This window comes from Phocoena sinus, chromosome 4 (assembly GCF_008692025.1).
Source record: "Phocoena sinus isolate mPhoSin1 chromosome 4, mPhoSin1.pri, whole genome shotgun sequence".
Lineage (NCBI taxonomy): Eukaryota > Metazoa > Chordata > Mammalia > Artiodactyla > Phocoenidae > Phocoena > Phocoena sinus.
The window spans coordinates 70,467,008-70,483,417 of record NC_045766.1 but is presented as its reverse complement, the minus strand read 5'-3'; the positions used below and the strand labels follow the sequence as shown (position 1 = coordinate 70,483,417).

Sequence of the window (16,410 nt, the reverse complement as noted above, 5' to 3'; positions counted from 1 at the left end):
TGTAAATATTCCTTTAGTGTACTATATTTCGAGTAGCAAATTGAAAATCTCATTAATCTGGAATAGCATTTTCCTTAACTGTGGATTCGGCCTTGTGAATGAAAGATGATTGTATTCTTTTTTTGCCTTTAGTGCAGATTGGACATCTTTTTAAGAACTCTGCAAAATGTCAAGCTGTGACATACTTTAGAATTGCAGTTAGCTTTGCTATCCATTTATAAGGAAAGGCCAGAATGAGAAAAGATGTTTCAGCTGTAGTTTTAGGACTTTTAGGACTTGTATAAACAAGTGATATCCCTAGGTACTCCATAGGGTTTTGTAGTTGAAGTGATCTCACTTTAGATTTTTCTCTAAGTGAACATTGGTGAGATCCCAAGGAGTCTTTGTGAAACTATCCCCTTTTACCATTTGTGGAAAGTATCAGGCGGGGTGGTGTTAGATATTAAGGAAGCTTCAGGATACTAATTTTCAAGAATGTCCAAATTATGTGAGTAGAAGTTTGTGTTTTCTTTTTGCCAAAAAACTTTTAAAGTTTTTATTGAATGAATTTTTTGGAGCTACTTTTTTTTTTTTTTTTTTTTTTTTTTTTTGCGTTACGCGGGCCTCTCAATGTTGTGGCCTCTTCCGTTGCGGAGCACAGGCTCCGGACGCGCAGGCTCAGCGGCCATGGCTCACGGGCCCAGCCGCTCCGCGGCATGTGGGATCCTCCCGGACCGGGGCACGAACCCGCGTCCCCTGCATCGGCAGGCGGACTCTCAACCACTGCGCCACCAGGGAAGCCCGGAGCTACTTTTTATACTAATATATTAAATTGAATTTTGCAAATATGTTATATTTCACTAATTTAAAGGCAAATCTGTTCAATTTTTAAGCATGTCCAAGTGTCATTTTGAAGTTGTCATTTAAAACCAGGGAGGAAAAATCTAATAAAACCAGGGGGAAATGGTATAAAAGTGGTGCTATAAAAATAGTTCCTGAACACTAACTATTTAAAAAAAATCCCTTCTCTAGATCTTAAGTAACCTGGGAGACTTCCAGTTTCTCTTCATTGATCTGGCAATCATTTTGGTAGTGGTATTTACAAGTGAGTATTTTGCTTTGTTATTGTTTTTAAAGCATATGAAATTCTGATGTGACTTATTAAACTTTGGTGAATTTACATGAACGGTTGTAACACAGTGCATATCTCTCCATTTTCCCTGCAAGTATGTTCTTTTATTAGTGGTTATTTATATTTTGCCCCATTTGTTTTATTCTTTCTCCATTTTTTTCTGAAATATTTGAGAATATGTTTATGTTATCATGACCCTTTGCCTCTGAATGTTTTAGTATATATTGCCCTAAACAAAGTCATTTTCTTATACAGCTAAACACAGTTATAATGATCAAGAAATTTAACACTGATACAATTTTACGTAATCCATACCCATATTCAGGTTTTGTTATGTGTTCCAGTAAGGTCCCTTATACCTATTTCACCCCCCTAGTCCCCTAGCCCAGGATCTAGTCTAGGCTCATAAATTTCATTTAGTTATCATATCTCTTTTGTCATCTTTAATCCAAAATAGTATGTCAGCCTTTTGGGGGGGGGGGTGCTTCTTGACGTTGACATTTATGAAAGAAGATAATCCAGTTACCCAAGTTTGTCTGATGTATTCTCATTAGACTCAGGCTATGCATTCTTGGCAGGAATACCAAAGAAGTGATGCTCTGTCCTCCTGAGTACATCGTATAAGGAGACAAGATGTTGATTTGTTTCAGTATTGGTGATGTTAACATCAAAATAAAAAATAATGGTAATGAGATATGATCTATTTAATCAAATGAAAATTCATAAGTCCATAGTGGAAATAAATAAGTGATTGGTAGAGAAGGGAAAGCTCTTCCTTACAGTAAAATGCTAACTAATAATACAGAAGGAATGATTGGCTTATACTATGGAAAGACCCTTGTCTTACTGACATCTTAGGCCGGCTGCGTCTTCACTGTGGGGGACTATTGTGTGTGTCATAGGATGCTTACCAGTATCTCTGGCCTCTACCGACTGGATGCCAGTAACACTCCCCGATATGTGACACCCAGAAATATCTCCAGACATTGCCACATGTTCTCTGGGGGCCAAAATCACTTTGGTTGAGAACCACTGAGTTTGACAGTCTTTAGTGGATGCTACAACTAGTGAATGAAAGTTGATAAGGAACAGGATTTTTACACAGTCTTAGTATCTTTCTACAAATTACTTAATTACAAAGAGAAAAATAGAAACGCTACAGTGGAGAAACTTGGTGGAACACCTTAATAAGCGATCAGAGCCTTTTTTTTTTTATGTTACTGTTATGTTTATATAGCTTCAAACCTTTGTTAATATCTTCCTAAGAGGAGGAAATATGTATTATTTTAACTGTAGCTTTGCAATTAAAGATTCAGAAATAAACATACAAGGGTGGTGATGATATATGCTAATATTTACTATTCTTTTTACTTGTACTAGTGTTTCCTTTGAATTTCAATAGACTAATGTAAAAAGTACTCCTGAGCCATTTTTGAAAAAGCCTAAATTGTTTACTTTTACAGATTATTTAGATATGTATAGCATCTGGCTTGTTTTTTGGACATTTTTCATGCTAAATATTTGTTAGAGAAAAACAGGGGTTTTTTTTCCCTAAATGTTCCTAAATGAATCTGACAGATGAATTTAGATATAAACCTTTCCTCTCTTTCTTCTCAATGTAGTGAGTTTAAATCCTGCCTGGAAGGAACTTGTGGCACAAAGACCACCTTCAGGTCTTATATCTGGGGCCCTTCTCTTCTCCGTCTTGTCTCAGATTATCATCTGCATTGGATTTCAATCTTTGGGGTTTTTTTGGGTCAAGCAGCAGACGTGGTATAAGGAATCGCATCCACATTCAGAGTAAGTTGGTCAATCCATTAAAAAGTATGTGTAAAATGTATGTAATATATATGCATGCAAAAATAAGTTTAAAATTTATGTAAAAATTGCATGCAGCTTGACTAAGCACTTAAATAATTTGGCCTGTATTTGACTTTATCTGTAGGAAGGTGGTCAGGCCAGGTCCTAATCACTACCAAGATGGGGACATGGACCAGTTTCTTAATTTGCTGCTGAGCCTTGCTTTCCTTATCTGTAAAATAAGAAAGTTGAAATTAATCACTAGGGTCTCTTCTAAACCCAGAATGTTTGTGTTCCTAACTTCTCTATCCCCAGTTTGGGAAATGACATTTAAAACCTAAAAAAATTTAAGTAAAGCTATTAAGTGGGTCTTTCATTTGTTTATGGGCAGAGTGTTTTCCAGTTCACAAATTATGATAACATTATTTTAATCAGTTACATATAGGTAAACACAAGGTCTGTTTACCTTTACTATGCTAATATTACTCCTCAAATTTAAAGAATGGGGAAAGGGTTAAGTAAGAGAGGCTTATTAATTAATGAAGTTTCTTACTTTCTTGTAATTTTTTAATTGATTGGAATGTGACTAGAGAGAAAAACTGGTTTCCTTTGGGAAACATACATATTGTGTTTACTAATATAAAATCTTTTGTGTGTGTTTTAGTACACAGGAAGCTTTTAATACAACAGGAAGCCTATATGGGAATTCTTCACATTTGTACAATGAAACCAATCCTGATAGACATAATATAGAAAATTATGAAAATACCACAGTGTTTTTTATCTCCAGTTTTCAGTACCTCATAGTGGCAATTGCCTTTTCAAAAGGAAAACCCTTCAGGCAACCTTGCTACAAGAATTGTAAGTTTGGCATTTATTGTGATTCCCATCCTGCTTCCCTTCTTTAAAAGTAATGCAAGAGTAGAGTTAAAACTGTCCTTTCAAAGTAAAATAGATCTTCACAAATAGAATGAACCTAGTGATTTAGATGTTTACTGTCTTGTTTTATTCTCATGGTAACTGCCACCCTAAGTTTAAAATTAAAGCCAGCAGTTCTAAACATTCCTGGTTTTCACATCCTATTACTTCTGGCTCCAACTTTTATTTTTACAGCCCATTGCAAGGAGAGTTAGAATTAGAAGCAGGAACAGAGGTTCCTCAGTTGGAACAGTGGGTATTATACTTTCCTTCTGGGTGGTCTGCATAGCACCAGCTGTCTTTTCCCATTTTTGACACTGTTCCAGCCAGTATTCACCTGGAATTCTTCATTTCTGTCACCTTTGCATCCACCACACTTAAGGGGCCAGTAGAATGGAGGCTTGTGCCTATGTAAGCTTGTCTGCCTGTGGCAATAGGAGATAGCATATTTTGATTGATTACAATTAGGGTTTTGGGGGGAAAAAATTATTCACTATATGTAAATTGCTAGTTTTAAAAATTTGAGACTGTACTAATTAATATATGGAATAACTTAAATTTTTTTTCACATAAAACTGTAGACTTTTGCAGTATCTTGGGATGAGTAGTAGTTATTCTTTTGCTGTAAAGAAATGCCAGTGTTCTAGTTGGCAGAATGTCAGGCCACAGGTTTTGGTGTGTTACAGGGGTGATAACTACTCACATCTCTCTCTCATGTTAGAGTTAACAAAGCATATTCACATATGTTTTCTTATTTAGTCTTTACTTCTACCCTCTGGTTTGTAGGGAAGGTTTTATTACTTTATATGTTGGACAGGTAAGACTGTTTAAAAATATAAGTGCTGATAATAATTGAAATCTGATTTTTCTCTTTTTTAAAAAGAACTGATATTTCTTATCCAATAAATGGAGGCTGTATGACTGAGAGTCATATTAAAACCAGGGGGGACAAAAAGCCTTGCATAGAAGGTTTATCACTGTACTTTTAAGAGAACTTCGTAACTTAAGTTACCTTATTATAAGGTGAACTTAAAACATGTATATCAACCTTAATTATTATTTTTAGTTCAATATTTTTAAATTTTAAGGAAATACTGAGCATGCCCAGGGGTAGCTAAAACATCTATCAAAGAACAAAACTTTCTTTACATGAAGAAAACTGGTGTTCAGACTGGTTGATAATAAGTAAGACAAGCTGCACCAGGAAAGTTAATTTAGAGGTCTAAGTAAATCCACCCTATCCATACTTCTCCAATTAAGAAAGAGAATATTAGTTGCCTATTTTAAAAAAAATTTTTTTTAGTTGCCTATTTTTTAAACACATCTTTTATATTATTTTGGGAAACTTCCAAAAAAATTAAAGGCTCAAATATTTTGATTTCCTATTTAATTTCAAATTGATTTAAATAAACTCAATTGTTGATGGCTGGACTTTTTTTTTTTAAAACGTGTTAAAACTTATATTTTAGTAGAAATATAGCCACAAAACCTTTGTCTTTACTATAAGCAGCTTGTGCGTGTCTGTCAGTGCATACAGAAGTGCATGCTGTCATTAAAACATGCCTCCCAGAAAATACAATAGGAACAGGAAAGTTAGCGTATACATACTTTGTGATTTTCACATCCTGTCTGTCTGTCTGTCTTTCTGTCATTGAAGTCCCCTGATCTTGGAATGTAGTAAAGAAGGAAAAGTAGAGAAGAAAGTAAGAAATGACAGAAATAAAGTACTACTGTATAAAGTGATATACAATGTAAAGTATAAATATAGATGGAAAAGAGTGGGGAAAAGGTTAAGGCTTTCCTAGAGCTGACATTAATTAGCCTTTCCTTTTGTCCTGCACAATAGACAGTTAACAGGTCTTCACTGGGACCTGCTAGTTGCTCTTCTCAATATCTAAACAGTGTAATGTATTCAGTCTATCTTGAGGTGATTATTTTTAAGAATTAACCTCAATCTTAGGCATTTAAGGCATTATAGAGTTTTTTGCTGTCTTCTAGTGGTTCAGTTTAATCTAAGTAAAACCTTATTTCAGCCTGTGGTTACCCATTTTTAACTTTAGCTTAGCCCAGTTATATTTTCTTGTTTGACTATGCTATCATTTCAGGGGCCACGATCTTACGGACTTAGTTCTAACCCTCTCTCTTAACTAGATGTGATTTCTTGAGATCTGGCTTCAATTTTTGCTACAGTTTTTTTTTACTTGATCCCTATAATTTACTGCTTGTGAAATCCAGGTTCTTTCTCAGTTTATGAAGGCATTATTACTGACATGCCAGTATCCTTCCTGTTCAGGCCGATGTATCTTTTTTTTTTTTTTTTTTTTTTTTTTTTGGTGTACGCGGGCCTCTCACTGCTGTGGCCTCTCCTGTTGCGGAGCACAGGCTCCGGACGCGCAGGCTCAGTGGCCATGGCTCACAGGCCCAGCCGCTCCGCGGCATGTGGGATCTTCCCAGACCGGGGCACGAACCTGTGTCCCCTGCATCGGCAGGCGGACTCCCAACCACTGCGCCACCAGGGAAGCCCAGGCCTATGTATCTTTTGCCTGTTCATCTGCCATGCCTGAATTGGTTGGAGCAGATACCTAGAGGCCCTGCAGAATAAGGTGGCCTTTGAAAGACAAGTAACTGAGTAAGGAAGGAGGGAATAGAAGTACGAAAGACTTGAAATCTGTGTTATAGATCAGGCAGTCCTGGTTAGTATTTTTGAAGAAGGAACAAGAGAGGTATATATCAGAGCCATGGACAAGTATTGCGGATTTATTTACTCCATGTAGGTTTTTATTTTTGAGTCACTTAACTAAGGGGAATATGAAGGAAATCCTTTATGGTGCCTTATTTTGATGCCGTATTCCATCAAAAGGAACTGGTATCATTAGAAGAACAGTTCTGTGATGCCATAGCTGGGATGTATGTAATAATAACTTAAATCTGTTTCCTCCAGGATCATCACCATATCCCCATTTTATAGTTAAAATAATTTGACTCTGAATGACTCGACGTTCACATAGCTTTGTGGCAGCATCTGAAATAGAAGCTAATTCTTTAACTTGTAGAACATTCTCCCTCAGCCGCCAGTCACCACCAACACAGAATTTGTTTTGATAGCTGTCTTCTGGTGAAGAGCATTCCTTGCGCTTCAGTACGATCACTAAGGAATCACTGACCATGCCAGGAGAATCCCGGAGTTGAGAGCACAGTCTACTAGAAACTCATACCTCTCCAAAATGAATCCCTGACTTTTCCATTCTTGGTTGAAATCCTTATTGATTTTTTTCATTTTGGTGGTTATCTAAATCTGCTAGCCATCCACCTCCCCTGTCAGATTCCTTTGAATAGTGCCTCTTTTTCTCCCCTGGCTAAACAAAGGAAAGATTCAATTATTTATTTTTTCCTTCAAATGGAAATCTTGGCAGATTTTTAGAGGTGTGATCAAAGCGGGTGGTTATAGGAGAAGGACAGATGAAGAGTTGAGAAATACTGTTGAGGTAGATGTAAGAAGTTTTTGAGCTTGAGTAAAAAAAAAAATTTTTTTTCTGGTAACACGTCAGGACTAGATTGCAAGTCTGTTTTTGCTTATTGTTATAAAAATGCAATAGGAGTTGAAAAACATTCAATATGGGCTATTTATTGAAACAAGACCTTTCTGTCTTTCTTTGGGATTTATATTGACTGTTTTTTTTTTTTTTTGGTCCTTTTTCTGATTTAGCCTTTGTGTGTGTGTGCTTGTGTGTGTGTGTGTTCATGTACTTCCAACTAGCACTTTCCGAACACTTTTTCTTTAACTGACTATATAGATATTTGAATGGCTATATAACATGTATTACTTTCATTGCTGCATTTATTGAACAGAATGTTGTATCCCCTGTTTGAAATTTATTTTTTATTATTTGGTGAAATTTTTATTTATTTTTTTTATTTTTTGGCCACCCCGCGCAGCATGTGGGATCTTAATTCCCTGACCAGGGATCAAACCCGCGCCCCCTGCATTGGAAGCGCAGTCTTAACCACTGGACTGCCAGGGAAGTCCCATCCTGTTTGCAATTTAGTAGACTGTTGGAAAAGATAAAAATCTAGAAAAAAATTTCTTTTTTATCTAAGTGGGTTCCAAATTTTTCACCCTGTTGGTCAGTGGCTCATAGTAAAAGAGTTTCCCCACTTTTGGCATGAATGTTAGTATAACTTTCAGTCTAAGCTTCTAGAACAATAAATATATATATAAAACAATAAACATATATATATATATAACACAGTATTGTTTCTATAGAATAATAACTGTTGGCCTATAGTTTTCAACTGATGGATTAACAAATTTCATATTTACAAATGACTCCCACATTTAAAAATATTGAGACCCCTTCCTTCATTTACAATCTGTAAATAGTATATTAAACTTCTTTACTCAGTCTGAAGGCTTCATGATAAAGTTTTGGTTATATGTGGTCATACTAAAGTTTGAGTTTTGAAGCCAACCTCAAATAGGAACTTAGAAATAAATATCCAGACCAAAGAAAAAAGTGGGGAAAAGTTGGGGTCTGTCAATATAATTGAGACTATTTCTGAGCCCCCTCCACCCCCATGGCTTGTTACATAAGGGTGTGCTTGTATACGTGCATGTGAATGCATGTATGTACACAGTTAACAAAATGTACACAGTTAACAAAATGAGCAGGGAGTTTTATTTTTGAGTTAGGAAAGTGATACAAAGTGCTGATGGATGGAATTTACCATCCCTACCTACCACAGCAAGCCACAGGGTTAGCCCACATTTAAAGTAGCAGATCATCTCAGTTTCTGGGTTTTAGCTAGCGTTTTCTGTGGAAATATTTTCACGGAGGAAATTAATGAAAAAGTGGGATTCACTGAACAGAAATATACTTACGTTCAGCTTAGAGTGCCTCTGTTTAGGATTATAACATAACTAATACTGAGAATAAATGTTATCAGCATTTTTACAATCAGTTGTCTTTGCATGTATGTTTTAAATGATAATCTAATTTTGCCATACGTAGTCTAGTCTCCTATTTGTGAATTATAGATTGGCTTGGTTGTCTTATAAAGTAGCTATCTATCTGTGAGATACACAAATAAATATTCGTAAAGGTCTGTCTCTTATTTTTTATAAATGCTGATTATTTTCACATTACATAAATAAATCCTTTGGGCCTGCATGATGTATCATACTCTAGGAAATATCATAGAACACACATTTTATATACTTCATCAACCTGGATAGAAGTATTTAAAACCAAATTTAAGATCGCCAGTATACCAGTATGTGCCTTTTTATTTAAAGGAACTCCCTAATTTAATTGTTTTACTTTCTGTTTCAGATTTTTTTGTTGTGTCTCTGATTATTTTGTATGTTTTCATATTATTCATCATGTTGCATCCAGTTGCCTCTATTGACCAGATTCTTCAGGTAAGGCTTAAGCACATCAATTATTACTGATTGTCTGAGGAGTAATAGGATCTGGGATAGCAGTGGTAAATAAGACAGTCGTGGAAAATGACACATTAGTATCACATAGCCAAATGGGACTTCTGGATGATTGCTAGGGCTTAAGATCTGTCCCCCTCCTCTGCTCTTATGTTACTGGGGAAAGAAACTAAACTGTCTTTGTTTCTTTTTTCCAGGATCTCTTCTTTCCTAATTTTCGAAGATCCAGTTATATTAACCCAAAGGGAGCATAATTAAAACAGCAGCCTTTCTTGACTACCTGATATTTTTCTTTCCTGTTTCTTCAGTCTTTGCTTCTAGTTCCATTTCCCTTTGTCCACAAACAAATTAAATGTCCCTTGGTCTTTAAAAATAAAAGAACATTGATTCCATTATTTGACCCGTCCCTTACCAACCTACTTCTTGAGTAGTCTGCCTGTGCTGCCTCATCACGTGCTGTCCATTGAGTTCTTATTCTCGTTCTCATTAAAAACTTTATTAAAGGTGAAATACTTGTTTTATACAAACGAATATGCATACACGTTTAAGTTGTTAATCGTAATAGCAATAAAATAATACCTAGGAGTCCATCATGTAACCTGAAAAAAAGGTAGCATTACCAACACCAGTAAGGCTCTATTGTGCACCTTTCTCCAAACACCCAGAGGGAACCACTACCTCATTGTCTTACTTTTCACTATACCATATATGTATGAAGTCTTAAAAGATAGTTTTGCTTACTTTTGAACTTTATGAAAATGGTGTCTGGTAATTGCTGTTTTACTGTGACTTGCTTTTTCCCAAAAGCCTTATTATGCTGCTGCATGCATTTCATTTTCATTCTATATAGTATTCCGTTATAGGAATATACCATAATTCACTTCCCAGTTCTCCACTGGTAAATACCTGGATTGTTCGTAGACTTTTCCTGAATTAATGGTCCTGATGTAAACATTCTTATACACGTCTCTTAGTGTAAGGGAGTGAGTAACATCAAAGAGTTCATCGCAAGTACAAGCAGCAAGGGGGTGGTACAATGCTGTTGAGAATTTAAAACCAGCAGTAAAGCCCACTAAACGTCCATCTGCTAGAAATATCACCTTGTCGTGGGAATTCTAAACAATGTCAGTGGTAAAATACTCCTTCCATTACCACCTGCCCTACCTTGGCATACCACTAGGGCAGACCGTCTTCTGGTGTGTTCTAGTATAAGTTTGAGCATGTGCTCTTTAGCTTTCTGAGGTTCCAGTTGTTTTCCAAAGTGATTATACCAATTTATACTTCCATCAGTGTATGAGATCTTTTGTTCCACATCTTTGCCAATGTTTGTCTAGTGGGTGTAAAGTGTGATATGACTTTGTAAGTAATTTTGATATATGGTTGGATAGGACCCCTATCCCCACCTCACATTGTTCATCATGATCTTTTTGGCTGTTTCTGAGCTTTTCCTCCTCCGTATACATTTTAAGTTTATACCAGGATAAGGCCTCTTGGAATTTTTATTAGAATTACACTGGGTTTATCAAAAAATTGAGGGGGAGAATATCTCTATTTCTTCAGAATATCTTTCTCCCTAAAGGTGTTTTTTTTTTTTTTTAAAAGAAGATGTTGGGTGGTAGGAGATTATTAATTTATTTATTTTTGCTGTGTTGGGTCTTCGTTTCTGTGGGAGGGCTTTCTCTAGTTGTGGCTTGAGGGGGCCACTCTTCATCGCGGTGCGCGAGCCTCTCACTATCGCGGCCTCTCGTTGCGGAGCACAGGCTCCAGACGCGCAGGCTCAGTAGTTGTGGCTCACAGGCCTAGTTGCTCCGCCGCATGTGGGATCCTCCCAGACCAGGGCTCGAAGCCGTGTCCCCTGCATTAGCAGGCAGATTCTCAACCACTGTGCCACCAGGGAAGCCCTCCCTAAAGGTTTTTATACACATTTTTGTTAGATTTATTCCTGTAGTATTACGGTTTTTGTTCCTCTGATAAGTATCTGTTTAAAATTGCATTTTATAGTCCTTTTATGCTGGTGGAAACAGTGCAGTTATTTTGGATATTCATCTCGTATCCATCAGCCTTGTCAAACTTTATTCTTAAAAATTTTAGATTCTCTAGGATTTTGTTTTAGACAGTTATCTATAAATAGTGACTTTTTTTGTTTCTGACATTTCAGTCCTTAGTCCTTCTATGTGTTTTGCATGTCTGTTAACCACACGAATGTTGGTGTGATAGTGATGTACTTGTCCTGTTCCTGACTCTACAGGGAGTGTTCCTAGTATTTCACCACTGGATATATTGTGGGCTGTAGGTTTCTGGTATATACTCTTTATCGGGTTGAGGAAGCTTATTTCTGTGGTGTTGTTAACATAAATAGACGTTTAATTTTATCTAATCCTCTTTCTACAGCTGTTGAAATGATAACATAGTGTTTCTTCCAGGAGAATGTGGTGAATTACAGTTGACTGATATTCAAATGTTGAACCAACACCATTCCTAGAATAAATCCAACTTGGTCATGATGCATTCTTTTTATATCTGCTGGATTTGGTTGACTATGATTTTGTTTAGGATTTTTGCTTGTGGTTGCATGAGTGAGATCAAACTTAGTTTTCTTTTCTTGATGTATTGACAGGTTTGGGCATCAAGCTTATAAGCACTTTATGGATGAGCATTCCGTTTCATGCACTTTTCCATATTTTAACTAATCCCTTTAATGGATATTTAGGTTGTTTCCACTGTTTTGCTGTTATAAACAATGCTGTATTTGCAGATTCTTGCACACTTCATTAAGAAGGACAAATACATATTTAGAAGTTAATGTCAGAAGTAGAATTGCTTGGCCCAAGGGTATCTAGAATTTGAATTTTTATAAATACTATGTTATTGAACTTTGAAAAGGTTGACAGTTTATAGTCTTACCAAGAGTGTATGAGCATCTCTTTCCCCACACGCTTCATTCAGGGATTTAGATAACCACTTTAGGCAAAAGAAGAAAATAAAACACATTTATATAATATTTCTCTCTCACCACATGCCTTCTACTTCACAGCCAAATTATTTTTTGAAAGAATGCTACATGCAACTCACCTCTCACACACTCATCAACTAATCTAATCTGGCTACTACCCCTGCCAGTCTACTGAAACTGCCCTTGCCAAGGCAATTAACAACCTTCTTGTTAAGTCCATTGGATTTGTACCCCTGACGTGTGTGTGGTCTTTTTTCCCCCTCAGTCTTACTTGTCTCCTCAGCAGTATTTGACAAGTTAGCCATGCCATCGTTCTTGAGACATTCTCCCTGGAATTCTATGATGCTTTGCTTTCTTCTGACCTTTTCCTACTTCTTCTGTGACTCCTCATTCTCCATTGTGGTTCCAAACCCTGTGCCTGTGTCTTAAATGTTACTGTTCCACACATTTGTGTTCTTGTCTTACCCTATCCATTCAGGTGACCTCATCCTTAATTGTGGCTTCCCCTGTAGTTGCCATCTATGTGTTGAAAACTCCTGACTTTTTTTTTTTTTTTTTGGCAGTACGCAGGCCTCTCACTGTTGTGGCCTCTCCCGTTGCGGAGCACAGGCTCCAGACGCGGAGGCTCAACGGCCATGGCTTACGGGCCCAGCCGCTCCGCGGCATGTGGGATCTTCCCGGACCGGGGCACAAACCCGTGTCCCCTGCATCGGCAGGCGGACTCTCAACCACTGCGCCACCACGGAAGCCCGAAAACTCCTGACTTTATACCCTTAGCCTAGTCTCACAACTGAGCTTTAACCTGAATATCCACTAACATACTGAACATTATATGCGTGGTTCACCCATCAGTTCTCTCAGTCAACATTTAAAAAACTAAGCTCATCATGTTCTCCCTCAACCCTGCTTCAACTCTGTTTCTTTTTTTTTTTTCGATTCTGTTTCTTGATACTCCCATTTATCTAAGGCAGAAGTGTGTGTGTATACTTGTCTTTTCCTTCTCTTTTCATGGCCGGTCTGGTCCTAGATTTTCTCAGGTTTCTTATTCTGTATCCCTGTCTCTCTCTTTACTCCAATCCCATCTGCCACCTAAAAGGAAACTATTGTTTCCTACTCAAAACACTTCTGACCCCAGATGTGTGGGGTTGTTTCACACCAGCCAGTTCTCTGGACACCAACTGGGTGTCTTGCAGTTCAGTTTTTTTTTTTTTTTTTTTTTTGCGTTACGCGGGCCTCTCAATGCTGTGGCCTCTCCCGCCGCGGAGCACAGGCTCCGGACGCGCAGGCCCAGCGGCCATGGCTCACGGGCCCAGCCGCTCCGCGGCATGTGGGATCTTCCCGGACCGGGGCACGAACCCGCGTCCCCTGCATCGGCAGGCGGACTCTCAACCACTGCGCCACCAGGGAAGCCCTGCAGTTCAGTTTTAACACTAACTACCTGGGGCGAGCACAGACCGTGCGAGTTAAGGGCATGGTCCCACAGATTGCCCCCACTCCAGGCACCAGATGCAAGTCGCAGATTGTCACCTGTACTTCTTCTGACCAACCAACTATAAGTCATGGTTCCCACAACCCTCTTCTCAGCTTTGGTAATTTGCTGTAACAGCTCACAGAGCTCAGTGAAACACTTAACGTTTATTGGTTTATTATAAAGAATATAATAAAGGTACAGGATACAGCCAGATGAAGAGGTACATAAGCCAAGGTCTGGAAGGGTCCCAAGCGCAGGAGCTTCTGTCATATGCCATTGGGATGCTTCACCCTCCCAGCACACAGATGTGTTGACCAGCCCAGAGGCTCTCCAAACTCTGTAGTTTAGGGATTTTTTTAAAATGGAGGTTTCGTCATATAGACATGATCAATTATTAACTCGATCTTTAGCCCCTCCCCTCTCCCTGGTCTTTCTGGTGACCAGCCCACATCCTAAAGCCCATCAAGAGTAGCCTTATTAGGGCTTCCCTGGTGGCGCAGAGGTTGAGAGTCCGCTTGCCGATGCAGGGGACACGGGTTCGTGCCCCGGTCCGGGAAGATCCCACATGCTGCGGAGTGGCTAGGCCTGTGAGCCATGGCCACTGAGCCTGCGCGTCTGGGGCCTGTGCTCCGCAACGGGAGAGGACACAACAGTGAGAGGCCCGCGTACCGCAAAAAAAAAAAAAGAGTAGCCTTATTAGAATGAAAACATTCCTGATACCCAGGAAATTCCAGGGGATTTAGAAGCTCTGTTTAAGATATTCCTATCTCTCCCACCACTCAGGAAATTGAGTTTATATATAAACTCAATTTATATATAACTCAACTCTCAGATATAAATATATCTGAGACCAGATATATTTATTTCTCATTATGTCTACCACCACTGTAGTTCAGGCTACCATCGTCTCTTGCCTGGATCAGTACAGCAATCTCCACCCCTCAAATCCTTGCTGAGCCGTAAGTGTCTTTCTGAAACATGCTTTATCATGCCACTCCTCAGCACTTGACACAGGTACTAGTGTGTACCTAGGTACTCAGTAAGTATTTGCTGACTAAAGAGATGAATGTATGGATGAGATTTTTTTTCCTTCTTTCTTCTTCTCTTTTTTTTTTAGGCCTTAGAAATTAATCACAGGTTTTAAAGTGAAAACTTCCTTCTTAAATTGATCTGCACAGTTCTTTTTATGAATTTGTCTTTAAACAGTGTAGAGTTTTGAGTAGTACTTCATTATTAGACCAATATCTACTTCATTGTTTAAAGGACTTTATTTTTAAAATAGAGACTTGTTAGAAATTCATGATCTAGTAGAGCATGGGCTTTTGAGTTTGAATAGGATTTGTCTCTTAAGTTCGACCGCTTTAATGTATCTTTTAAACCTTGAGTTACTTCACTTTGCGTTTTATCATCTGAAAAGTGGGTATAGTATCTACCTTGTGGCATTGTTGAGGATTGAGTAGATAGTGTATGTGAAAGTGTTTGGTATATAATAGGAATTAAATAAATTTGGAAATTACGATATAATGCTATAATATCAACTACGTACTATATTAACGTAATTTTTGTCTTACAGATAGTGTGTGTACCATATCAGTGGCGTGTAACTATGCTCATCATTGTTCTTGTCAATGCCTTTGTTTCAATCATGGTAGAGGTAAGCACTTTACATAATTAAGTGGCTGCCTTGCTGCTTTGCAATTCTCGGTGATTTAATGGTAATGGGGGAAATGGATCGGTAACATTATGGAAGCCCACAAAGAATTTTCGTTTCATTGCAGTTAAATTCATTTAGCCTTCTCTTCTCAACTTTTCCGTGAGCTAATAATAGTCATATTAAGAGATAGGACGGAATTCCCTGATGGTCCAGTGGTTAGGACTCCGTGCCTTCACTTCCGAGGGCATGGGTTCGATCCCTGGTTGGGGAGCTAAGATCCCGCATGCCACGCGACGTGGCCAAAAAAGGAGGGAGATGATTTAGCTGAAGTCATAGGTGGGAGAAAATAAGCAGTTATAAATAAAAAATTAGTGACTGAGAGAAAGGAGAGAAGATTGGTGCTCAGGTGGCCCATAAACTGGTAAACCAGTGGCCATGAAATCAGAGCACCACCCAAGTCCTGTGATGTACAGTAAAATCTCCCATTTAAGGGAGGAAAGGGAGGGGGCTCTCTCCATGAAGTAGAGTAAATCTTAATCATTAGAGAGTTTATTGAAATTGTAAAATAGTGACCATGATGAACTTCCCCAGTCTCAGCCTGATTGCTGGAACTTCTTCCTTGGTATTTACTTCTAAGTTTTCCTTAGAGGGAAGAGGTCTTAAGTACTCTTTGATCCATTTTATACTGTATAGTTATTCTCTACTAGGATTCCTTTAGGTCAGCTTCTCTAAAAGGAGATAGTAAGTTCTCACTTGCTGCTTATTAATAAGATTTGGTCTGTTCTCAGAGCTACTATTATTCACTCTTACAGTAGCAGTATGCCAAATGAAGAAGGAGATACAGTTGTGATTTTTAAGTTAAGGGTTTCATAGAGTAGGCTTTTGAATTAAAATTAGGTAATTTGTGGGAAACATGTATACTTTAAAGATAATGGCTGTAGACTTGGAAATTATGTTTAATTTGATATTTTTCTAAAAGATGACTTGGTATTTAAATTGGGGCCATAGTGGACAGCATGGTTATTACGGTACTGATCTTTTTAGGTTGCCCATTTTAATGTATTTT

General features: G+C 38.0%; 1 protein-coding gene across 5 annotated transcripts in view; it reads left to right on the top strand.

Annotated features, from left to right (window-relative positions):
• The window catches only part of ATP13A3 (ATPase 13A3), a 79,678-nt gene that overhangs the window by 52,454 nt on the left and 10,814 nt on the right, over nt 1-16,410 (top strand). For 4 of the 5 annotated variants that reach the window (XM_032629289.1, XM_032629290.1, XM_032629287.1 and 1 more), the window contains 5 exons: nt 1,012-1,084; nt 2,734-2,911; nt 3,576-3,772; nt 9,160-9,248; nt 15,264-15,344. In XM_032629289.1, the coding sequence (XP_032485180.1) occupies nt 1,012-1,084; nt 2,734-2,911; nt 3,576-3,772; nt 9,160-9,248; nt 15,264-15,344 (618 nt within the window). Of the gene's footprint in view, nt 1-1,011; nt 1,085-2,733; nt 2,912-3,575; nt 3,773-9,159; nt 9,249-9,463; nt 9,611-15,263; nt 15,345-16,410 lie in introns of those variants that run through there. The other variant, XM_032629292.1, reaches the window with a different exon arrangement.